Genomic DNA, 26,115 nt, shown 5'->3' on the forward strand with positions numbered 1-26,115 from the left:
AGTGTCAAACTGCATTAATTCTACAGTGTAAATGCGCCCTAAGTAATAGGTATAACACAGGAAGGGATTATAGAAAACCTAGTAGACCAAGTACAGTTGTTGTATCTCAGAAGCCACTAAAGCAATTTGCTTCATGTATTTGAAAAATAATCAAGAAAAATCAAATATAATCTTAATAGTGGTTATGCTACTAGTAATATATAGGAAACCCAGAGCAGCAATGGTTATGTGGAAGTGACCACTGTGTTTCTCTTCCACTTCATGCTGAATGTATTTTTGCTTTTGTTCTAGAAGACGATGAGGATAATACAGAGCGTGCCTGTGACACACTGCTCATGTGCATAGTCACAGTCCTAAACCATGGCCTCAGAAATGGAGGCGGTGTGGGTGATATCCTCCGAAAACCATCAAAAGATGTGAGTTCATTTGGTGGGGCAATCTTCATGAGAAGCACCTGGTGAAAGGGTAATCCAGTGTGTTCTTTTCAAAGATGTTTCTATTCTACAGGAACCAAGATAGTTTTATCATATTGAAAATTGCCAATCTCATCTCTGTCACAAACATACACTTTGTTCCTTTTCAAACTTAAATGACCTGTTCTCCACAGAACTATCTTGTGACAATTTCTGGCGGGTGATATTTGGCATTTTCTAGCAAAACACAAGAAACAGAAAATGGTTCTTAGGGTTAATGCCCATCTTTGCTTTTGTACCCTAAAGGAGTCCCTCTTTCCTGCTCGAGTGATCTATGATCTCCTGTTCTTCTTCATTGTCATAATCATAGTTCTCAATCTCATCTTTGGTGTCATCATTGATACCTTTGCTGATCTCAGGAGTGAGAAACAGAAAAAAGAAGAGATCCTAAAGACCACCTGTTTTATATGTGGTAAGTGCCAACAGAAAGTTAGAATCTAGAAAACCTTATACCCAATAAACATTCATTCAAGCAAATTTGACCGCTTGCTGGAAAATGATTTAGTCTATAAGCATTTGCCTACAATACAAAAATGGTTGGCATCCTCTTTGTGAATTATGATGGTGTAAGCCTGACTTGCACCACTGTCATTCTCTTCCAACCATGTAATGACCAAAAGCCCCCTGCCCAACTCTACCTTTTAAGCAATGCAGCCTTCCCCAACACATCAATTTCAGTGAACATCTCCAGCTCTTTTCCTATAGCTGGACATGCGGTGGCGGGCATATCCAGAAGAAAAGAGCTGGATGTTTTCTTGTCCATTTCCACTCTCCAACAAAATAAAAATAGCTGTGCGGAGATAGTTGTAATGTTTAAAGTTGTTTGGGGGTAGCATCTGGAAAAAAGGGTTGCAGCTACATCTTCACAGGAGGTCTCCTGATGAGGGAGTCAGGCCACTGTCTAGTACATCAGATGTGAATTGAACCTGTACAAATCACAATTATGGCTTAGCCAGAAATATAGGCCCAGAAATATAGGCCTAACTGTAACTTTCATCTGAGTTTTTTTTTTTTTGCCTCTGTTGCTTTGTGGGGGATTGTGGCAGAAAGACATTATGCAAAATTGGTTTCCTCTGATGAGTCCCTTCGGGTGAGAAGGGCAGGAAGTTGCTTTAAAGAAGTTGCTTTAAAAAATAGACTCTATCTGATATATGCCTTCCAAACTCAAGCCTTCTAAAGAATGGCTTCTATTTTATGAAACTTTTCATATAATCTGTACTGTTAAAACTATATGCCCTTAGCCACAAACATACACATTCATTTGCTCCTCACAAGGCACACTGAAGTCATAAGGGAAGTACAGTAAAGGCTATCTGTTCCAAATGCATATATGACCATCCAGCAGTCAACTCATTTTGGTTTGGATCCAAAAATATGCCTTCAGTTAATGGAAAGTCTGTAACTGCAGAAAGTTATGTTGGAGAAAGAATCCTTCTCAACTATAGCCCAGCCCTATTATGTTGTTTCTTAGTGGTTTGCATGACTGTTGTGGGAAGGAGAGCATTTCAAGGGCTCAGGGACGAACATGTTTGCCACTAGATCTGGATCCAACAAAGAGTATTTAGATTACTGTATTACAACTGGAAATCAAGTACAATAAAGGAATATGTCGGTAAAATTAATCTCTCTGAAGAAAGGTTATGGAAGATCACAGCTTTTCCTTTTCCTTCCTTTTCTCTTTAGGACTTGAAAGGGACAAGTTTGACAACAAGACAGTCTCCTTTGAAGAGCACATTAAATTTGAGCACAATATGTGGAATTACCTGTATTTCATAGTTCTGGTGCGAGTGAAAAATAAGACTGACTACACAGGGCCCGAGAGCTATGTGGCACAAATGATAAAGGTAAATATTATGCAACTGGATATCCATATGCTACACTGACTTTCCCCTTGAAAAGTGAAAAATCAGTGTTCTTTCAAAAGTACTTTCATTTTTTAATTACCACATTTCCTCGAATCTAATGCTCACCTTTTTTGGCTAAATTACCGTATCTAAATTAGGGTGTGCATTAGATTTGTGTAATATGGTAATCTTACTACTGAGCCAAAGCAAAAGGAGATGCTACTTCAGGAGCCAGGGCAGATAAGTGGATTCCTTCTACAGCATAGATGCACCCCAAGGTTTTCTTTTCCATTGCTGAAAGATCTGGTATTCCAACACTTTTGTTTTTAAACAAGGAATTATAAGCAGTCAGCTACTGTATTACACATCTTTTTAGGCCAAATTAAAAAAAATGCACATTTGGCTGCTGGGCATTGCATTCTCCAGCAAATGCTTTTTTGGTTTCAAAGTTTTGAAAATTGTGGTGTACATTAGATTCTATGGTGCATTAGACTCGAGTAAATATGGGTCTCCATCAGTGGGCAATTGTGATGACTCAGATTGGGTTAATGCTTCTGCTTCTTCTCATAGGCAGTGTTTGTACATACTAACTTTTAGAATTGTTGTCTGAGTTAAGTGGAGGAGTCACTGTATTCTTTCTGTTTCTGCCATGTATGATCCAGTAACAAGGCTCCTGAGGAGTTGCAGCTCTAATGTGAACTTTACTTGAAATCATATAAGCAAAGGATTGCATTTCTTTCCTTCATTACTCAAACTTCGATTAGTTAAATGAAGGGCAAGAAAGGCGCCTGCCATTGTGAACTGTTCAGCAAAAAACCCTCCTCAGTAGAGCTTATTAACTGTTTTTATGTTGTTGTTGTTGTTGTTGTTGTTATTATTATTATTATTATTATTATTATTATTATTATTATTTATACCCCGCCTTTCATTCAGTGGGGACTCAAGGAGGCTAACACTCCACACTAGGCACGATTGCAATATAAAAGTTAAAAAGCAATTACAAAGCAATGAAATAGCAGCAGTGTGGTAAAAACAAAATTAAAATACAGTAAATATACTAAAAGTGCATTTAAAACTCATATTCCCTCAATCCCACCACAGAAACCCCTGAATTAAAAACCACATCGCCCCTGAACTGAGTGTAAAAACCTTCATCTTTAAAAGCCTGCCTGAATAAAACAAGTTTTATCCTGTCACTGGAAGGACAGCAGGGAGGGGGCCATTCTGGTTTCCCTGGGGAGAGAGTTCCAAAGTCAAGAAGGCTCACTGTCTTGGTCCCACCAACGGGGTTTGAGCTATAGGTGGAACCAAGAAAAGAGTCTCTCTCGAAGATCTCAGGGCCTAGGCAGGTTTGTGCAGAGGGATGCGGTTGGCCAAATAGCCTGGACCTGAACTGTCTTGGACTTAAAAGGTCATAACCAGCACTTTGAATTGTGCCCGGTAACAGACAGGCAGCCAGTGGAGCTGCTGCAACAGAGGGGGTTATCTGATCCCTGTAGCCATCCCCAGTGAGCAACCTGGCTGCAGCTGTTTGGACCAGCTGAAGTTTCCAAGCACTCTTCAGAGGCGGCCCCACATCGAGAGCGTTACAGTAATCCAGAGGGATGTAACTATCGCATGTACTACTCTGGCCAGATATGGCTTCTCAAGGAATGGGCACAGTTGGCACACAGGTTTTAATTTTGCAAAGGCCCTCCTGACCACCGCCAACACCTGGGCCTCCAGGTTCCGTACCAAGTCCAGGAGGACCCCAAACTGCAGAACTGTGCCTTCATGGGGTGTGTGACTCCATCCAGTATAGGCTGGATCCCTATTCCCTAATCTGCCTTCCAACTGACCAGGAGCACCTCTGTCTTGCCTAGATTAAGTTTCAGTTTGTTTGCCCTCATAAAGACAGGTTTATATCGCTTTCATCACATGGAAGGGGCACCTCAAAGTTCAATTCTCTTCATTATGAAAGCACCACAAAATCTTAAAATCCGCTTGCAAACTGTTTGCAGTGATGGCACCTTGTCTATGGAATTTCCTCTCTAAAGAGACATGGCATTTGCATATTTTCTTTCAACTAGCCAATACTTTTAATTGTTGCAGTTTTATCTCTCCTGCTTTAATGTTTAATTATCTTGAATGTTATGCTTTTAATTGTACAAAGCTCACAGAATTTCCATTATGTAGTTTAAAAACATATAAGAAAATTAATAGTAACTGTGTACTATTGCTTTGGCACAGATTAGCCATTCCCTCCTTAAAACTATTGTTTCCCCAATGACCATTCCAGAACAAGAACTTGGACTGGTTTCCACGAATGCGAGCCATGTCTTTAGTCAGCAATGAAGGTGAAGGGGAGCAGAATGAGATCCGAAGCCTGCAGGATAAATTGAATTCCACCATGAAGTTGGTATCCCATCTCACATCACAGTTGAATGAGCTAAAGGAGCAGGTAAGATCCAGAAGCAGCAACAGGGATACTTGAGAATGGACCAAGAAAACGAGCATGTTTAGGATGTTTTAAAATGGCAAAATATTTGGCCACTTTTGCTACCTAAGTCACTGGCTGTTAGTACCAACTTATGGCACCAACCTTAGGGGATTTCACCCTCTTTTTGTTTTCTCCTAATTTTGTAGGGTTTAAATTTGCCAATCATATCCCAGGTGGGTACATTTGACTATTTTGGAACCATACCTGTTTTCTGGAGCAATTTTAAGCTCAGGGAAAACTTTTTCAAACCAAGGGATACTTCCATGTTTTCCCATCCCAACTGTAAATAAAGCTTTCCCAAGCCTAAGACAGTATTGAGAATATAGTTAGCCACTCAATGCAGAGTATAAAAATTGTAGTTCTGACAAAGGTTGCATAGGTTCAGACGGTGGCAACCATCTTTTGAATCTTTCTTTCTAAAATTTCAGATGACAGAGCAAAGAAAGCGAAGGCAGAGGATGGGTTTTGTGGATGTCCAGAACACAATGAACCACTGAGATAACTTCCACAAGCCAAAACTGTAATATACATATCCACTTCCTGAGGAGGATACTTGGTACTGAATTCCCTGAACCAACCTCATCTTCAAGGAAAGCTGATCGATGACATGATTCATACTGTGGAATCTCAGCACCACCTTTTGTTCATCTGTCATTAAGGTTGATTACAAACAGTTTATTGAGCAAAAGACCTGAAATCAATTAGTGGGATTGCTTCATGTGGATTCAGAGTTTATCACACATTTGGGAGCTTTGTTGCTCTTTATAACTCATGTTCTACAAACGGAGTTGTTGTCTTTCTCCATGCACTACATTTTGATGGCATCTAGCCAGGTGCAAATAGTGTTGACACTATTACTAGCAAGTAGTACTTTGCTATATTTTAACTTATTCCAGAAGAGTTCATGGAACGTCAGCATACAAGGATCTAACTCTACAAATTTATCATCTCAAGTCTTCTGGAGCCAGTGGATTTTTCTTATTTTTATGTCTTGAATCCTGTCTCATTCAAGAAGAAACTGGAAGAAATTCTTTTGTTAGTAATATTTCAGATGAAGATGACTGGCTGATATATTGCTGAGAATGAAAGGAACCTTTTTAATTCCAAAGAAAAACATTGTAGGGGTTTACAGGGATCACTCCGTTGATAGCAATTTTAACAAAATGTTACTGAATTTCCATTTGTCAATTAGATTGTAGCTTTGGCTCTCAAACTCATTCATTACCCAATTCTGGAACTATCATTTAAAAGTTTGGTGACTAATTTGGCCAGTGAAAACAAAATGCCATAGTACTATGAACAGGCATCCTATGTCACCCCCTTGATAGAATGGCAGATTGTACACTTAAGGCTCTTCCTGCTTTTAGGGTTGTATAGCAGAAGTATATCAGCTTACTGAGACCAGGTATTAGTATGCTTCATTATCACTAGTAATCATTGAAATGAATGCTGAAGTAGCACTAGACAGCATGTGTAAATGACGTTGAGATTCAGTGAAGAGACAGAAAAGGCACTATTCCAATCTTAGAGTTATATAAATGTTCCAGTTTAGCAAATGAAGCGCTCAATTTCCAGGATATCGAGTACAACCTCATCTTAAATCCTTTAGACAGCTACATAACATACAAAAACTCATTTTGGGTTTTGCTTCAAGGTAGACCAGCACTATCTATAGATAAAGCAAAGGTCAATCTGAGCGAGGCATGATGACTGCATGACAAAAACCTGGTCCAGAGTGTACCCTATGGGAAGGCTAAAGAGGAGCCATTTTGTATCCCGGACAACCTTCTGTTTTTCTTCTAACCAAAGCAGAATGTATATTAAGTGTACAGACTGATGTGCAAATTTCAGAGAATAGAAAATCCCTAATCAAGTAGACCAGCTTTGCCATTTTTCATATTTTCTTGTATGTTTTATGAACATTGTTTTAATTTTTAGTATGAAAACTACCTGAAGTTTTAACACCCAAAATCAAAAATAATAAATGGAAAAGAGGTGAAGATTTTCTTCTTGGTATAAAGAAATATGAACTACTATGCTTTTAGTAAACATTTTCTAGAGATCTATTGAAGTAGATAAAGAATTTTAGTTTTTGGAGGGGTCTTGGAGATCATTCATTGTACTATGCTCAGTGGAGAATATAAAATGCAACTGAAGTAACCTGACAGGCTTTTGGCCTCTGCTTAATACCACCAGGAAAGGAGGTACAAATTGTATAGAGGCGTGAACCACTGCTGTACAAACTACTCAGTTTTGCACAGTATCAGTCAGTACATTGCATAAATACCAGTAGTCTGGTAGAACCATACAAAGACACAAACAGGGAATATCATGCATCATAGAGCTGGAAGAGACCACATGGGCCACCTAGTCCAACCCCCTGCAATGCAGGAACAGCACAAAGTACCACATAGAGATCCACACAGCTATGTAGTGTAATATATATATATATTTGTTTGGAAATATCATCTTTGAATTCTAGAAAGTTATGAAATATAACTCCCCTTATGGTCCAGCACATCAGCTGAAGGATGATATCGGACAGCAGTTTTTCATAAACAAAAATGTAAACAATCATAGAATGGCAACTGTAACACCATCTACTGAAAATATATTTAACGTTATCCTAGTACCCTGTATAAACACATGTAATAAAATTGGCTTGGCTTATCCCATTGAAGAATAAGTTCCCGCCAAGTCTTTAATCCATGCCCATGATAGTAATTCAAAGATGAGATGCAAAACTGAGTGAATCTTTGGATTTAAATATCTTGATGTTCTGACACCAACATATGTAAGGTAATTAAAAATCCTGTTTCAAGAAAGCTTATCCATCCTGGCAAAATAGAGTATTTCAAAAATACTGGGTAGCAGAATATTATCATTTGGAATCTTCTTCAGGAGACTTGGCAGAGAATTTTTCCCGTAACTTTGTCCATTTTCCTTTCTTTGCTTCTTCCAATTGCTTCAAGCTGTCTGCAACCACAGGAGGGGATGGACAAAGAAAGATAGTATGTGTTATGCAGAGCTCTGTATTGATGCCTGTTTCCTCAAAATGTTTTACATGCATCAAATTTGATATCATGTATACAGGTCACAAGCCAGTCATAGCCAATCTTGGGTCCATGTTGCATGAACCTGACATGGATGAAAAAACTAGCATTTAATATTATACAACTAGTCCATTTTAAGGCACACATAAAAACCCCAAGGGGTGACGTAGCACAATTAATGTTCAGCTAAATCAGTTTCTGCTTCAGTGCCTGGGGCAAAACTGCTTTTTTGACTACACAAGCTCTACGAAAATTGCTATTTTTCAAACACCGCACTGAACAAAAGCCTAATATTTAGATATGTGATATGTCCCACTTCAAATGCATTTTAAATATTTTTCCATTAGGAGTCTTTGTATAGACATAACGTTGCTAATGCAAGTAACAGTATGCCAGAACACTGATTTGTAAAAAGGGATTCTCAAGCCTTGTTTAACTAAAAAAGATCACTGGAAAAGAGGACATATGCAATTTATTTAGAATTATTTCTTGTTCTTTCTTAGCCCCCAAAATAAACTGCTACTGCACGAAGAGAGAAACCGAACAGAAATCTGTTGGATGAAGTTGTCTTTAGTACCAGTGTTGATCTTTGAAGCTAATTAGCATTGAGTGCACACCCGTTTTTCTTATCAGTGTGACTCAAAGAAAGTGAAACTAAATACTAGAAAATCAGCATTAACACAGTTACTTCTCATTTCCTTAATGAACTCTTTGCTCCTCACTAACAAGACTGAAACAAACACCACCACTGAAACAACCATGCCATGCACTTGAGTTCAGAACAATGTCATTGTGTCCTTTCCAACTTATGGTGAATCTAAGAAGAAATGATCAGTGTTTTCATGGCAAGATCTGTACAGAGGGGCATTGCAATTGCCTTCCTTTGGGGCTGAAAGAGCGTGATATCTCCAAATCAGTGGCTGGGCAGAGATTTGAACCCTGGTTTCCAGAGTTGCAGTCCAGCGCTCAAATTGCTACACCAAACTACCTCTCCCACACTGGCTCTTACGTTAATGAAAGAAGAAAACAGACATTCTAGCCTACTGCCAAACACAACACAATTGTAATCAAGTGTGCATTATGTGAGCTGCTTACAGTGTCCTTGAAGAAAATACAGTTGGTGGCTGAAGAGAAACCTTGTTAGTAAACACATTCTTGTTGTCTATAAATATAACTGCATCATTTTGTGGCAGGACCCACCACTATATTGTCTAGTCTGGCATAAGTTGACATTCTAAATCTATTTACGAATTTCTGCTTCTTTACCTCAAGCCAATATTGTTAGTCACTGTTGTTTTTGAACCCCACACTTACTCCATTCAAAACTCAGTCTACGTGCAAGGTGGTTACTTGCAATCACATTAAGCATAAAGGTTGACTACAAAGGGGTCACAGTGTTTCTATGTACATAGAAAACTAACTGAAGATGTGAAAAGCAGCTGAATAATGCACTATGTTTTTACCCAACAGAAAATAAATTAAGGAATAGTTAGACTAAGTACCTGTTGCCAGAACCATCTTGCATTCTTCCACTGTCACTCCAGTGAAGCTTGTATCTTTCAAACGTGGATACTACACAAAGAGAAGAACATTACTAATGTAGACAAGCCTTTTTCTGGAAAATTACATTTTTATTCTGCATACTGCACTCCAAAGTGCATGCCAACTTATGAAATTTACTGTGTCATTGCATTACCATACTCATTTCCAATTGTTGCTAAAGTACAGCACCATTTCTTAAATACAAACATGGCAGAAAAGGTTCAGTAAAATTGCTTGTTGTTTCTTCTGAGCAAAGGCCATAACAGGAAACCAGCAGTGTATCCCGAACATCAAGATTACAAATAGAACCCAAACGCAGCAAATAGATTATAACACTGGATAACTGGACGTCTAACATACTGATACATCTTACCTTGGTTTTATAATGATTGGTGTGGATTCTGGCTAAGCTCTCAAACATTTCATCACAAGTCACTGGATCGGGAATCTGCCAAAAAAAAAAAAAGCCCAAGGAAATTCTTCTTGGAGAAAAGAACAAAACCACTTCATATTCAGATACACTCACTTATCCAGTGTTCTGGATTATCCAACGCATTTTTGTAGTCAATGTTTTCAATATATTGTGATATTTTGGTGCTAAATTCGTAAATACAGTAATTATTACATAGCATTACTGTGTATTGAACTACTTTTTCTTTCAAATCTCTTGTATAACATGATGTTTTGGTGCTTCATTTGTAAAATCATAACCTAATTTGACATTTAATAGGCTTTTCCTTAATGCCTCCTTTTATCCAAAATATTTGTTTATCCAAAATTCTGCCGGCCCGTTTATGTTGGATAAGTGAGACTCTACTCTTCCCCCCCTCCCTCCCTCCCTCCCTCCCTCCCTCCCTCCCTCCCTCCCTCCCTCCCTCCCTCTCTCTCTCTCTCTCTCTCTCTCTTTCTCTCTCTCTCTCTCTATATATATATATATTCTGACAGTCATTAATGTTAAAGGGTGAAACACAAAAACTCCTGCTTTATTTTGTCTGAAATATAATAGGCCTAAAACACTTAGAAGGGCTTATTAGTTCTGCAAATTTTCTCTGCAGAACTTTTCTCAATGATGACATATTAGGAGTGGCTGCAAAAGAAAAGCAGTTTTAAGATACTTATAGAAGTGCAGCAGAGGTGATTTTTTGCATGTGATTGGGAGGTTTTGTGTGATTTTAGAGCAAATATTATGCCCAAACTGTGGTCCCTCCCCCCTTTAATAGTAGACTAAAGGGGTTTCCAACCCTAGTGTGGGTTTCAGGATCTACAAAGCTAGATCTTAGAGAATACTTGTTGCCTTCTCCTACCCTACATGATAATGCAATCTCACAAAGTATCATTTCTTTCATTAATTGCGGAAGCCAGAATGGTATACTTCTACAGAATCAGACAGTTGCTAATGTTCTAAATCAAGAAAAAAAAGAACAGGCATCATCTACTTTACGATAACCCACCCTTTTTGACCCATTTGAATTATACTCATATTTTGATGTGTGATTTGCTTTTTTGTCATGTTTGCATGACTGTTTTGCAGTCATGTGCTGCTTTTTTTTAAATCAACTCATAACTATGTTGTGGTTGCACTATAGACTGTAGAAATTTTTGAGGTACATCCTGTCTTATACAACACAGTATTTATGCTTATATTAACTATATTTATGCCTATAGTATATTGGTCTTGCTTTTCAACTATCTCCACTTTTTGACAGTGCTCTGACTCCTAACCCACCAAATAAGCCAGAGAAGACGGCATAATTTTAAGTTTTACATATTTGTGTATTCACATTGAAACTTTTTGATAGTATTGCAGGTCTTAAGAGGAAAGCTGGTGCATCATTTTAGAAAGAATAGCCCATCACATCTCATTCCTCATAAATAAAACAGACATTACATTTACAAAATGCCTTTATGGTTGTGACTGGGTACTTTATACATTTCTCCTGCCATTTGGCAGTACATTTCTCTTCACTGTATCAAATATTTTATGCATACAAAATGATATCAATGCTACAAGCATCTATTTAAATTTATCAAAACCGAGCGGCAGTTTTGGGAAATTAAAGTGGGAGTTAGCAGTTCCAAGAGCAAAGAGAAAATGCCTTCTGAAATACATGCAGCAGATTGCTCTGGTGACAAAGATAACAGAACAATTTCTTGTGCTGCTCTCAGAATGATCAAGAGATGCTAGTTCTCTTGAAATGGCATGTCTGTCATAGATATATTTCATTAATACTTGTAAAATTAATAGTTTTGCCTCTAAGGAGCCTACTGCATACCGAGATATTATTACAATGTGCGCGCACGCACACACACACATATATATACAGTGTTCCCTCACTACTTCGCGGTTCACTTTCTGCGGATTCGCTGTTTCACGGTTTTTCAATAAACTCTAAAAGACTAATATAAATCGTAAAAAATTATAATTTACAGCCTAAGGAAGGGAGGAAGGAGAAGCTGAGGGGAGAGAAAAGGAGCCCAAGCGGCAACGGGAGGAGAAGGAGGCGATTTATCAACACACGATTGGTTGATAAAGACTTAAAATAGTGTATAACTACTAAAATAATGTATAAATATTAAAATAAATATAGCATCCCTACTTCGTGGATTTTCACTTATTGCAGGTGGTCCTGGAACCTAACTCCAGCAATAAGTGAGGAACACTGTATGTATGTAAAAAGGTAAAGGTTTCCTCTGACGTTAAGTCCAGTCATGTCTGACTCTGGGGGTTGGTGCTCATCTCCATTTCTAAGCCGAAGAGCGGCGTTGTTCGTAGACACCTCCAAGGTCATGTAGCCAGCATGACTGCATGGAGCGCCGTTACCTTCCCGCCGGAGCGGTACCTATTGATCTACTCACATTTGCATGTTTTCGATCTGCTAGGTTGGCAGGAGCTGGAGCTAACAGTGGGCGCTCAAGCCTGGGACCTTTCGGTCTGCAAGTTCAGCAGCTCAGCACTTTAACGCACTTCGCCACCGGGGCTCCGACTGTATGTGTGTGTGTGTGTGTGTGTGTGTATGTATGTATGTATGTATATGTATATATTAGGCTTGAGCGATCCACGAAAAAATTGATTCTAAACTCGTTTCAAAAGTAGACGGGGGTAGCGTTTTGTTTCTGATGTCATTTCCGAATTTTGCCCCCCAAAAAATTCGAAATTAACAAAAATTCGTTAGTTTCAAAAGTAATTCGTTAATGGTGGACGCGCATGCGCAGTGGCCCAAAACAGCCCAAGGGGGGGGGCTTTTATGGGGCTCTCCTGCACTCATTTTTTCAGCTATACTGATCAAATTTGGTACAGTGGGAAAACACAATCCACCCTGCTTGCTCGCTAAATTGCAGAGCATTTGCCCTTTCCTAAGATTTATTGCGCAATTTCATAGTTCATATAAAAAAACTTTATTTAACAATTGCAAAAATCTGTTCCTGCTTTTGAATTGTTATTTCCTGTTCAATAGGGGTTCCTTCACTGTGAAAGTCCTTCTTCTACTTGTGTAACATTGTTTCAGTGCCCGTAAATCTGTCAAAATGTTAGGACATGTTAGGAGCAAGCTTATTTTCTGCTGCCCTGCAGACTAGGACACGGAACAATGGCTTCAAACTACAGGAAAGGAGATTCCACCTGAACATCAGGAAGAACTTCCTCACTGTGAGGGCTGTTCGGCAGTGGAACTCTCTCCCCCGGAATGTGGTGGAGGCTCCTTCTTTGGAAGCTTTTAAGCAGAGGCTGGATGGCCATCTGTCGGGGGTGCTTTGAATGCGATTTCCTGCTTCTTAGTGGGGGGTTGGACTAGATGGCCCTTGAGGTCTCTTCCAACTCTACTATTCTATTCTATTCTATGACATTGGTGGCCATTGGCCAAGAGACACATTGTGCTGCCACAATGCGCAATGACTTTCCCCAGGCTTCCAGATTGGAGGCCATTATACCACAGTGGTCAAGCCCCTCCCCCTCCCAATAAATGTAAGATTTGTGCGATGTTGGTTTGATTTATCGCCTGATGGCAAAATGGGGGCTTGGATCCCACTCCCCTGGGGAGCCGGCCACCGTGGGCCGGCTCCCACCTCCGCCACTTTCCCCAAAGCAGCAGGGCGGGGGCTTAACTGCGGAGATAGACATGGGGGCTTGGATCCCACTCCCTTGGGGAGCCGGCCACCGTGGGCCGGCTCCCACCCCCGCCCCTTTCCCCAAAGCAGCAGGGCAGGGGCTTAACTGCGGAGATAGACATGGGGGCTTGGATACCACTCCCTTGGGGAGCCAGCCACCGTGGGCCGGCTCCCACCCCCGCCCCTTTCCCCAAAGCAGCAGGGCGGTGGCTTAACTGCGGAAATAGACATATGGGGGCATGGATCCCACTCCCCTGGGGAGCCGGCCACCGTGGGAAAGAGAGTCACTGCTGCCTGCCAGCCCAATGAGCAGCAGCCCCGAGAAGAAAGGAAAGAGGGGGAACCAAATACAAGCTCCCTTTTTCCCAAACCAGGTGGTATTGCGGAGGATAATGGGACTTGCAACCTTTTGCCAGACTTTGCTAGCGTTGATAGGGAAAGAGAGTCACTGCTGCCTGCCAGCCCAATGAGCAGCAGCCCCGAGAAGAAAGGAAAGAGGGGGAACCAAATACATGCTCCCTTTTTCCCAAACCAGGTGGTATTGTGGAGGATAATGGGACTTGCAACCTTTTGCCAGACTTTGCTAGCGTTGATAGGAGAAAGAGATTTGCAGCGCACTGAAAGGAAAGAGAGAAAAACAATACACCCTCCCTTTTCCCCAAGTTGTTTTTCGGTGGATTATGGGGAGTTTTGCCAGACTTTGCAAAATGAAAATTGGAATATTCGATTTCTTCTATTTGCAACTCACTTTAATGCCTATGCAAAGAAAAGTTTCCTAATCAAACGAAAGCCCACCCCGCCCGCACCAGCAGGCAATATGGCGCAGCAGAAAAATTGCAGGGCTGGCGGGCAAATGGCAAACGCCAAGCTTGTGGGGAAAAAAGACCACAGGCCCTTTGGAAAAACACCCTGCACAAACACCCAACAGTTTCCCACCTCACCCACCCACCCTTTTCTCCCGGTCTTCTAATCTTTAGCTCAGCCAAGGAAGCTGTGACGCAGCAATCTTGCCTGCCTGCCTAGAATCTCACTTCCACCCTCTCCAGATTCGCGGTGCAAATGAGCCACGAGGCTCCCTGTGCTTGCTCTTTTGACGTACAAGCCCCTCCCCTGAGTTAAAAGTACTCTCTGATTGGCCACAAGGTGGAAACAACACGCTAGGTTGCCCAAGTGCACTGAAACAAGTTTGGGTGATTTGCAAAAGCTTGTTTTCCTAACAAAAAAAACGACATTAGAAAAAGGGCCTATCGCGGTTCGAAACCGCGGGATCCACACGAGTGGACAATCTAGGTCGAATATTGCTGCACAAGTTACAAAACTAACGAATTAGTAACGACAAACGGGGAAATTGAATTATTTGAGCAAGCCTAGTATATATATGCCAACTATTAAAAACTCAGACTTTTAAGGGTTGAATAAGTGAACTGCCTAACAGTTACGAAAAGTTTGAGGCAGCAGCTTACTCTGATCCAAATTATATGCTATTACGCTCAGTAAGAAGAATGGGAATTACTCTGAGGAAAGGTAAAGAAAGAGCTTTGCCCTTCTCTTACCTCTGTTTACAAGAGGAGATTTTGCAGCTAAGAAAACCAGTGCAGGTTTCCATCAATCAGGCAGCTTGTCAAGAAAGGAGATCCTTGTGGGTTCAAAACTGCTCTTGGAAACTGACACATACAGATTAGACACCATCAACATCCGAACTGGCATAATCTTGACTAGCAGAAGCACCTGGCAATTTTATGGCCTCAGGCTGCAGCAGAGGAAAATGCAAGACTCTATAGCCATTTTGCTCATTTTTTCTATAAATCAATTTCATTCATTGTAAAAACAACATAACTGTAAGAACTGGTACCTTAGTGGTTTGTTGTTTTCTTTCTGTTGTTTGTGAGCCTGTAGATATGTGTTGCCTGGTTTTTAAACTTGCAAGCTAGGGGTAGGGAAAGTGCAAGCCACAGTCTGAATGTTGTCAACCAAGAGCATTTTTGAAGACAACTAGGATCCCACTCCCCCTTTTTGCCAGCTCAAAAACTAGCGGAAGTCCACCACAATTACCTTTTGTTAAGCTGATAAAAACTTTAGATATATCAAACACATCACCATGGATCTATCCTCTTACCTCTGGTAAGTAGAAATGCTCTGGTGTTCACACATCATTACAAGTCTACAAGAAAGGTTTTCCTCAATTTTACATAATGAAGAACTATCATATGAGATACAGTTTTTACAAGAGTCTCTTCCAGTAGGGAGTTTACACAAAAAAAAAAAATCTTGTCCATCCAAACCTCAATTCTGTGTGCAATTGCTTGGGCATAAACTCGAAACGAACTATGACATTGTGAATAATAATAATACAGTAGAATTCATCATTTATACAGTACTTTATCCTGGAAAAGACAATTCCCATAGTGTGTGTGTGTGTATTCTAATATGCGTGCACTGAAAAAACATTTGGCAACACTGGAGCTATTTTAAACTGTATTTTGGGATGCTGGATGCAACAAAAAAAAAACACACACACAACAGAAATGTCATACAACATATGGTTCTTTTACAAATTGCTAATTTCATTTACTCATATATTAAGCATAAAAACAGCAAAGCAATTTGTGGTGGAGCAAATCTGAGGTCATTTCTGGATTTAGAATGCCAGATTACTAGAAATCCAGCATGCCTTTTTATATTAAAAAAATCTTATTACCTTCCATTTTGCAGGTATGGGATTAGAACAACTCACTGTAAAGTGTGCCATAATTTAAACCACGGAGTTCCTTAAATTGAGATTCTGATCACAATCCTGTAAGCACGCCATACTGATGAACACAGTGGTACTTACTTTTGAAGAAATATTATTTGACAACAAATTACACCATTAACAGGTAATGCAGATGAGATAAGAGGGGAAAAGAACAGAAAGTCTACACCTCTAACAGTTGTGTGCAGAAGATATGATTTCAGGAAACAAAGGTTTTGCAACAACCTGTGAAATCTCCTTCACACAACTATAGCGTCGTCGTCCCCCCCCCCCCCCGCAAATGTGTATACTATTTAACAGCTAATAACAGCAATGGTGATTATTTAAAGTCTAAGTAAATGCGTTTATATTTAAGAATAAATGTTAGAATAATAATTTTAATCAGATGTCCAAATTCTATCTTGAATGACAATTTTATGACCGTTGTTTAAATTACCATGCCTGCGCAGCCATGCACTATTTGCCATATCACAGCAAAGAATTGCAAATCTGTTTCTCATGTAATTTTGTGACAGTTCTCTACTATTGCCATCTTTAACCTTATTGTGTAGATTAATTTTTTAATGCTAAAATACCTCCTCACACCAAATTTCCAATATTATACATTAAGGGGATGTGTGTGTGTGTATACATGTGTATGCATATATATAGGGAGGGAGGGAGACAGAAATACAAAGAAGAATGAAAAACATTCACACCTGGCTCTGACAGACAAGAGTTCTTTCTCCCAACCTGGACTTTCCACAGATATATAAACCCCACTTTCCTAGTTTCCAACAGAACTCACACCCCTGAGCATGCCTGCCACAGATGTGGGTAAAATGCCAGGAGAGAATGCTTCTGGAACATGGCCATACAGCCTGGAAACTCACAGCAACCCAGAATGAAAATTTCCAGGAATATAAATGTTAAGGGTGGTTTGCATTTTGGGGAGGGACGGAGGAAGGGAGGAAGACAACTTCCCAATGTATATGTGTGTGAAAAACGTGTATATTTGAGAAAAGATGCAAGATATATATACCAAGTGATACCAAGAGAACACAAGCAGACCTTGTACTTGATGGGACAAACCAATGGTTAATCTATTCGTCCAGAAATTGAAAAGAAAAGCACAGGATCATATATTTTGGCAAATGGTAGACTTGTGTGAAGCTCACAGGAGTGGATTGACAAAAAATCAAATAGAATATATATTTGAAAATGAAAAACAACTTCAATAATTCCCAATAAATTTTGGAAACATATATGAAATGAAAAACAATTTCTAGAATTATAAGCCATTAACAATACATACATTTTATATAAAGATAAAGGTTTTCCCCTGACATTAAGTCTAGTCGTGTCCGACTCTGAGGGTTGGTGCTCATCTCCATTTCTAAACCGAAGAGCCAGAGTTATCTGTAGAGACCTCCAAGGTCATGTGGCTGGCATGACTGCATGGAGCATCATTACCTTCCCGCCGGAGCGGTACCTTTTGATCTACTTACATCTGCATGTTTTCGAATTGCTAGGTTGCCAGAAGCTTGAGCTAACAGCGGGAGCTCACTCCGCTACCCAGATTCAAACCGCTGACCTTTTGGTCAGCAAATTTATAATAATAATAATAATAAAACTGTATTTATACCCCGCCACCATCTCCCCGTGGGGACTCGGGGCGGCTTACATGGGGCAGAGGCCCAAACAACATAAGGACAAAATATAAGCAACACACACATACATATATGTATACAGTAGAGTCTCACTTATCCAACATAAACGGGCCAGCAGAATGTTGGATAAGCGAATATGTTGGATAATAAGGAGTGATAAAGGAAAAGCCTATTAAACATAAATTACATTATGATTTTACAAAACATCATGTTATACAACAAATTTGAAAGCAAAAGTAGTTCAATACGCAGTAATGCTATGTAGTAATTACTGTATTTACGAATTTAGCACCAAAATATCACAATGTATTGAAAACATTGACTACAAAAATGCGTTGGATAATCCAGAACGTTGGATAAGTGAGACTCTACTGTATATATATTTGAGAGACAGAAAAACAATTTTTAAAATTATAGGTTGTTAAGGAAATGCCAAAATTATAAACTGTCAAAAGTGTATATATTTTTGGGGGTTGGGGGTTGCGAACCAACTAACTTCCAATGCTATATACTATACATTTTTTTTAAACCTGGAAAAAAACAACCCCCCCCCCCCCCCAACTTGCAAAAGTATAAGCTGTGAAAGGCATACACATTATTATCGTGTGAGGCTGAGGCACTATATTGCAAGGCGCAAGAGTTCTGGCCTGCTTCTCGCCTGGGCTCCCGAGGATAGCCCACTCAGACACCCACTGAATTAAGGCGGCTGAACAGCGGCCTTCGCAGCCCACCGGGCCAAGGGAAAGGCACCCTCTCCGAGGCCCACCTGGGTGTTCTCTCCTTCGCGGAAGGCCTGCGCCACCCGCTGCCGCAAGAAGGTGCCCAGGTCCCGCCCGCGCTTGCTCTCCTCCACGGGCCACTCCTCGCAGAGCTTCAGGAAGCGCCGGTACCTCGTCACCGCCATCTTGGCCTGGCACTACCCCCGGCGCCATTGGACAAGGGCGATCACGTGGGCGCGGTTATGACAATGACGTCGCGGATTGGCGTCACGTAGCGGACTGAGAAACCAAGAAAGGAGGGGAAGGGGGGGTTGAGCTGGTTCTATCGTTACCATGGAAACATGTTTGGGACTTCGCTGTACTGGCTGCTCAAAAAGTGCATCTTCTACACCAGGCATGGACAAACTTGGGCCCTCCAGGTGTTTTGGACTTCAACTCCCACAATTCCTATCAGCCGGTTTATATATCTATGAAATGCCCAGGGTGGGAGAAAGAATTGTTGTCTGCCTGAAGCAAGTGTGAATGTTGCAATTGGCCACCTTGATTAGCATTGAATTGGCTTGCAGCTTCAAAGCCTGGCCGCTTCCTGCCTGAGGGAATCGTTTGTTGGGAGGTGTTATCTGGCCCTGATTGTTTCCTGTCTGGAATTCCCGTTTTTCTTAAGTGTTGTTCTTTATTTACTGTCCTGATTTTAGAGTTCTTTTAAAATACTGGTAGCCACGTTTTGTTCATTTTCATGGTTTCCTCCTTTCTGTTGAAATTGTCCACATGCTTGTGGATTTCAATGGCTTCTCTGTGTAGTCTGACATGGTGCTGGTTAGAGTGGCCCAGCATTTCGGTGTTCGGTATACTGTGTCCAAGTTGGTTCATCACGTGCTCTGCTATGGCTGACTTCCTGGTTGAATTAGTCTGCAGTTTCTTGTTTCTTGACTTTGTTTGGGGGTCCCTATGTAGACTTTGTTTGGGGGTCCCTATGTAGACAGCTGCATGGTATATCCAACAATCCAATTTTTTTTTTCAAAAACCAAATTATCACAAAGACAGAAGTCCATTGCATTGGACTATGGTGATTAAAATGGGGTCAAACTGCCTTAATTCTTTAGTGTAGATGTAGCCTAGGACACAGAGCAATGGATTCAAACTACAGGAAAGGAGATTCTTGCAGTCCAGATCCTATTGGATGGGCAAGGGGCAACCCCTTCTCTCACTAAGTTGTATTTGAACTCAGTTTTCAGCCGTTGACATCAAGCTGAGGGCAAAGAGAAGAGAGTGCAGAGAAATTGGGGCATTTCAAAAGCCACTGAAAAAGTGGGATGACAAAAGGTTTATCAGGACTGTCCTTGACAGACTGGGATGGCTGGAGTATCTAGTCTGAAGTCACTAACAGCTCTGTCTCTTGGCTTCTTCCCTTCAGGTCTGCTATTTATTTATTTATTTATTTATTTATTTATGACATTTATATCCCCCAAAGGGGACTCAGGGCAGCTTACATAAGTGGCATTATTCCATATCCGAACAAAAGTAACAAAAGCAATTAAACAACAATTTAAAACAACATATGTAAACATTACACCACTATTGTGCATATATCCAAAGCCAGATAATCATATTCATCAATCCAAAGTCAATTTCAACTTTATTGCACAGATAATTATACTGGGCCAAATGCTTACTCTCAAAACCAAGTTTTCACTTGTTTGTGAAATGACAGGAGGGAAGGGGCCGATCTAATCCCAATAGGGAGGGAGTTTATAGTTGAGGGGCCACCATTGAGAAGGCCCTGTCTCTTGTCCCCAACAGTTATACCTGTGAAAGAGGAGGGACCTAGTGCAGAGTCTCCCCCAATGATCTTAACCTCCGTGACAGTTCATAGAGGGAGATGTGTTCAGACTGGTAAGTCCAGCTGGGGCCATTCAGGGCTATATAGGCCAAAGCCAGCACCTTGAATTGTGCTCTGTAGCAAACTGGCAGCCAGTGGAGCTGACATAACAGGGGGGTTGGACTAATTGAAGCTTCCAAACAATCTTCAAAGGCAACCCCTGTAATAAGTGGATAACAATAGACAGCTGCATTTTCCTGGTCAAAGATCCCTACTGACAATATAGACATATCTAGGCAATTTTAAAACAATAGGTAATTTAAACAAAACCAATATTTAGAGTTCTTTTGTAAAACGTCTGTTTGTAAGGATGCTACACCGTATCCAAACACAGCTGTGCGCAAGTCTAGGTTTTCTCAATTTCCTCTCAAGCCATCAAGGACCCTGGAACTGTTTTCAAAGTTTGGGAGCTCAAGGTGATTGTGAATTCTACATACTTGTATATATATTTTCCCAAAACAGAAAAGAAAACAGAATGTAAAATAATACCCTCAATTGAAGCAGTTAACAATGCAATTACTGTGAAAACAATGATAAGATAATAACTGGAATAGACTTGTTTAAAGCATAAAATTGATGTACCAAGGAAAGGGAAAACCATATTAGACCTTATTAAACTTATGCAGAAATGGCTATAAACTGGAAAACTTTTGATTTTTGATTCTTCAGGGGCTCAACAGTTTTGATATCTATGTGAGCTGTTACATGGACTATTGCCTTGCTGGCAAAACAAGAAAGAGGCATGAAAGGTAACCAAGAATTCCCTCTGTTGAACTGGATTCCAGCTCTTTGTTGAGTGATTTCAGCTTTGCTAAAACACGGATTCGAGGGCCTGGTGTGTCTGGCTCCCCAGAAGGTCAAATGAGACACAGACAGATAGAAGGCAAAAGCAGATGTTCATTCTCACTGGCTGAGAGAAAGCATCCAAAGTACCGATATGCCACCATTGCAAATACAGATCATTTTTATTTCATTTGACAGCTATTGATTGGCTGAAAAACTGTCTGCCTAGGATCCACATCCTGAGTTGCTCAGGACTCCATAGGACGTCATCACTGGTTAGTTTGTCGCGTGGCAGGGAATTTAATCAACTGTCATTGGTTTATTTTGAAGAGTTAGTCCATTTATTGATCCTCCACTGAGAGAGGTGCGATCAGAAATGAATGCGGCATGGCACTGGGAAATTAGTGCATGATGGGTGTAATGGGTTGGTTCTGGTTAATGCAACAGAATGAATCTTTAACACACAATAGGGTGATCTCAAGTGTTTGTTAGTCAACAGACCTCTCCCCAGGGATCCAGTAGAGAGGTCTGAGAAAAGCGAACATTCCCAGACTAACCTAGATGCTATCATGCCAGGTAAAGGAAACCCCAAAGTCTCTGTTTCAAATTCATTGTATATCCCTCTCCCATTCACCCTAGTTCACTGTGTGGGGATTGTGATTTTCTATGGATGAGGGTGAGGCAAGAACGAGGTGCGTTCATGCTCTAGCGAATTTCCAAGGAATTCATAGAAAAGTTACTTTTAAGGGCAATTAGCAATGACCAAAGTATGGCACTCCATGCAGTCATGCCGGCCACATGACCTAGGAGGCGTTTACAGATAACGCCAGCTCTTCAGCTTAGAAATGGAGAGGAGCACAAACCCCCCAGAGTCAGACACAACTAGCCTCAGTGTCAAGGGGAAACCTTTACCTTTTAGAAATGATCATGTGTCTGGCTGCGTTTTCCAATGAAGCCTCAGATAATACATAATTTGGGATCTGGTTTCTTGATGCCATCTTGAAAGTTCATATCTGATGTTATGATACCTACTTCTTTGGAAGTTTTTCAAATACTGGAATTAGCAGTCTGTCATTTCATTTTTATTCACTTTTTTATTTACCAAAATGCCATCTTATCCTCTTTTATTTTGAGAAGGTACATGTACATTTAATGTATCCAAGGAAAGCAATTGTTCTTTCTTTAACTTGAAAACTCATTGTAGTTTTTCCCCTGAGTGTTTTTTGTAACGACTAATTAGGGATTCAAATAGTTATATTAACTAAATCTTTGAAAAAAATCCTCAACAAATAGAAAGTTTTGTAGTACAAAGGTGAAATTTCAAAAAGCTTCATAAATCTTTGCTTGCCAGAGGGTGGCAATAGATTGGAGAAAAGCTCAGCTTCTTCCTATTGTTCATGAGTTACTTTTTCTGAGATAGAAATAGTGTTTCTTTTTCCCAAGTGGTAAAAATAAGCCATCTGCCATAGTGATGTTGGGAGCCTTGAAGTGGGTACACTCTGAATATTCACCATCAATTGCATGTTAGCAATATTTGTCACTGAGGAACCTCTGCCCATTTCCACGAGCTGAGTTGCAGTCAAAGAAGAACATGTACTTAGCCTGATTTAATCTTCTTGTCACAATTTGTGATTATGCACAGGCTGTAGGCAGTAAATAGTAAGCAAAAGGATTTCCCTGGAGGCCTGATATTTAAACTAGGGGAAACAATGATTTTTACAGCAATTATGCAAATGCCAGCTGGTCTTTAGCAACATAGAAGTAACACAAACAGAGATACCAATGGTAGGTTATAGAGCCTGTACAATTTATTTACAGTTTGACATTCCCATTTTGTTCTTGGGCATTTCATCTCTATTTAATATCTAAAAATATTTTAACAACTTTACAGTGCAACACAGGAAGAAACTTATGATTTCTTAGCTCCATATTTATAGCTGTCCACAAATCCTGTAAACATTTTGTCAAGTATTTGTAATATCTCTCCACTCACACACAAATATGCATGCACAGAAATGCAATAAAATATTTTGTCTACATATGGGTCCTAATCCAGATAATCTGTGCATCTAAGCCTTCAAGACCTAACTCCTCATTGTTTCTCCTATGTAAAATGCCATGGTGTTAGTCCCTTCTTATTATATAACAAGTTCTTTTCTAGCTCTTTCATCAAAGACCTGCTTTATTCCAGGAGGCTCCATGGACCCCGGCTGCTGCTGGTTTGCATTTCTATTGTATCCCCATCTTTTTGGTTGCCACACATATTCCTTGGAATATATATGGCCACATGGACTGGTGTGGAACATAAGAATTAAGGAATTCATATACAGTTTGTTTTAAAGTTACAGTATTTGAGAACTTAGCAAGTTAGGAAAAGGTTGTGATTTAACAATGCAGTTGTTTGGCCCATGCATGAAAATCTAAACTTGTTGATTTTTAAGAACCCACCAACCTATTTACATAATTCTTTTTTCCATCAGTATTCGCTTCGCCATAGTTGGCCGCGCAAATCTGAATTGTGCTCAACAATGGTTAACATTCCTTTCTAGGAACATTTTCTTCTATATCTGACAGATCAACAGTAAACCAAAAGAGGAAAATATTGTGACTGATTGCAGTTATGATGAATTCTGGCCAGCATATAACCTCACTTTTTATCTGGCAAAATGCCTGCTTTGTGATTTTTAAAGCAATTCATGGTGATGTTGTTGCTTGGAGCGGCCAGATATGCTTATTCTGCTTTTTGTTGTTTTGTTTTTTTACAACCATATAGTCTCTTGTCAGTTCAGCAATCATCATTCTCCAGCTGGGATACTTTGAATAATTTTTATTAAATTTTCTAAACCAAAAATGTAGCCATGGTCTGGGCCATCGTAGCTGGTTTGGTTATACTGTGAACCTTTGTACGTTGTATGAGCAAAGTCTATCATACGGACATCAACTTTAGGATGGCTGTTTCCATGCGAAGTGGGATAGCTATTACGCTGGGAGTGACCCTGGGAGTGATTGTCCGAAGGAGTAGCCTTCTCCATTCCCTCGTAGTTTATGAGAAGTGAGCTGGAGTAGAACCTGTAAGTGCTCTGTTTTTTAATGATGGACAGCAAAGCCTTCAGTTGAGACAAAATGGGTTCTATGAGGTCTGTTCTGAAGCGATTCCCATTGTGAAGAAACTGGTAGATGGCCTGCCTGAAGCCCTCCGGGGAGAGTTTCCGTCCATAGTATTTATCTTTGCAGAAATACTGGTCCGTGTCTGCCTGGTAAACCTTGGGCAAAAAAGAACAACAATCTACATTAGCCATCTGTTTTGCAGGCTGTAATTCAGTAAGTTAACTTATAAAAGTTTTTCTGAAAGCACGAATAATACGGTGTCTGAGTATATCATAAACATAATGCATTTATACTTAACCCTGCAAGGGAATGGAGAACAATAATGTGCTTTGTTCAGATGAGAATCAAAATATAGAGAAAGCACAACTTGGAATGAAACACAATAATGTCCAATTTTTTTTACAGTGACTGATTATTTAATATATGTTCATGGTGCTCTCCCATGAATTTCAGGCAGTACAATCTGAGCATCCCTTCTTTGAAATTCCAAAATCCAGGATCCTCAGAAAAACCAAAATAGTCTAAATGGGTGGCTCAGACAGTGGCACTTTTGTTTTCGGATGTTTCAGTGTAATCAAAATTTGTTTTATGCAAAAATATTGAAAATATTGTATAATAATTAACAGCACAGTCAAAACACAGATTTTATAAACACATATTAAAATGTTCTATAAAAGATACATATTAGAAATATTTCTGTTAAATACATATTAAATACACAAAACAGAGGTTAAAACACAGGACGCGAGCTTAAAATTCATGCTTAAAACTGGGTGGGTAGGCCTGCTGGAAGAGATAGGTGACGGTTTTTTCATCCAGGCTATTTGCATGAGTTGTATATGAAAGAAATGAATTTTGCATTTAGCCCTGAGTCTCATCTCCAAAATATCTCAATATGTACATATATGCAAATACAAGGCTTCTAAACTGTAAAAAAAAAACCACAAAAAAACCCCTAAACATTTCTGATTTTGGATTATGAATAAGAGACACACAATTTGTACCATCACTTTATTTGCATGGGAACCCTGTGAAGTAATTTAGTCTGACAGTTACCAATACCAAGGTTTCCCAGAGATCTTCACAGCTGAGTGATGATTTTAAAAATGGATCCTTTACATCCGGAGTTTTGGAGTACGGTGCCATCTCTACGCGGATGACACCCAACTCTACTACTCTTTTCCACCTAAATCCAAGGAAGCCCCTCGGATTCTGGACCAGTGTCTGGCCGCTGTGTTGGCCTGGATGAGGGTAAACAAACTGAGACTTAATCCCGACAAGACAGAGGTCCTCCAGGTCAGTCGTACGTCTGATCGGGGTATTGGGTGGCAACCTGTGCTTGACGGGGTCGCACTCCCCCTGAAGGCGCAGGTCCGCAGTCTGGGGGTCCTCCTGGATTCGGGGCTGACGCTTGAGGCTCAGGTGTTGGCCGTGGCCGGGAGGGCCTTTGCACAACTAAAACTTGTGCGCCAGCTGCGACTGTACCTCGAGAAGTCTGATCTGACCAGGGTGGTCCATGCCTTAGTTACCTCTAGACTGGACTATTGCAATGCGCTCTACGTGGGGCTGCCTTTGAAGACGGCTCGGAAATTACAACTAGTACAGCGCTCGGCAGCCAGGCTTCTAACCGGAGCGAATTACAGGGCGCGTTCAACGCCTCTGTTTAAGGAGCTCCACTGGCTACCATTTACTTTCCGGGCCCAATTCAAGGTGCAGGTTATCACCTACAA

At 40.3% G+C, this 26,115-nt stretch overlaps 3 protein-coding genes across 5 annotated transcripts in view; 1 reads left to right on the forward strand and 2 right to left on the reverse strand.

Annotated features, from left to right (window-relative positions):
* Positions 1–6,961, forward strand: part of itpr3 (inositol 1,4,5-trisphosphate receptor type 3) — a 141,165-nt gene extending 134,204 nt beyond the window's left edge. The window contains exons 54-58 of one of the 2 annotated variants that reach the window (XM_003220395.4): positions 292–416; positions 720–885; positions 2,157–2,317; positions 4,596–4,757; positions 5,225–6,961. In XM_003220395.4, coding sequence (XP_003220443.1) covers positions 292–416; positions 720–885; positions 2,157–2,317; positions 4,596–4,757; positions 5,225–5,293 — 683 coding nt within the window. In that variant the 3' untranslated portion in view covers positions 5,294–6,961. The remainder of the gene's footprint in view (positions 1–291; positions 417–719; positions 886–2,156; positions 2,318–4,595; positions 4,758–5,224) is intronic. The other variant, XM_016993301.2, reaches the window with a different exon arrangement.
* Positions 6,962–7,227: 266 nt separating this feature from the next.
* mnf1 (mitochondrial nucleoid factor 1) lies at positions 7,228–18,849 on the reverse strand. Its single transcript, XM_003220394.4, has 4 exons — positions 18,663–18,849; positions 9,765–9,839; positions 9,352–9,421; positions 7,228–7,772 (listed from the first exon to the last, which is right to left on the reverse strand). The coding sequence occupies exons 1-4, from the start codon at positions 18,798–18,800 to the stop codon at positions 7,678–7,680; spliced, it is 378 nt and encodes a 125-aa protein (XP_003220442.1). The 5' UTR covers positions 18,801–18,849; the 3' UTR covers positions 7,228–7,677.
* Positions 18,850–23,063: 4,214 nt separating this feature from the next.
* Positions 23,064–26,115, reverse strand: part of ip6k3 (inositol hexakisphosphate kinase 3) — a 29,758-nt gene continuing 26,706 nt past the window's right edge. For both annotated transcript variants that reach the window (XM_008109734.3, XM_008109735.3), the window contains one exon: positions 23,064–24,540. In XM_008109734.3, coding sequence (XP_008107941.1) covers positions 24,073–24,540 — 468 coding nt within the window. In that variant the 3' untranslated portion in view covers positions 23,064–24,072. The remainder of the gene's footprint in view (positions 24,541–26,115) is intronic.

This window comes from Anolis carolinensis, chromosome 4 (genome assembly GCF_035594765.1).
Source record: "Anolis carolinensis isolate JA03-04 chromosome 4, rAnoCar3.1.pri, whole genome shotgun sequence".
NCBI lineage: Eukaryota > Metazoa > Chordata > Lepidosauria > Squamata > Dactyloidae > Anolis > Anolis carolinensis.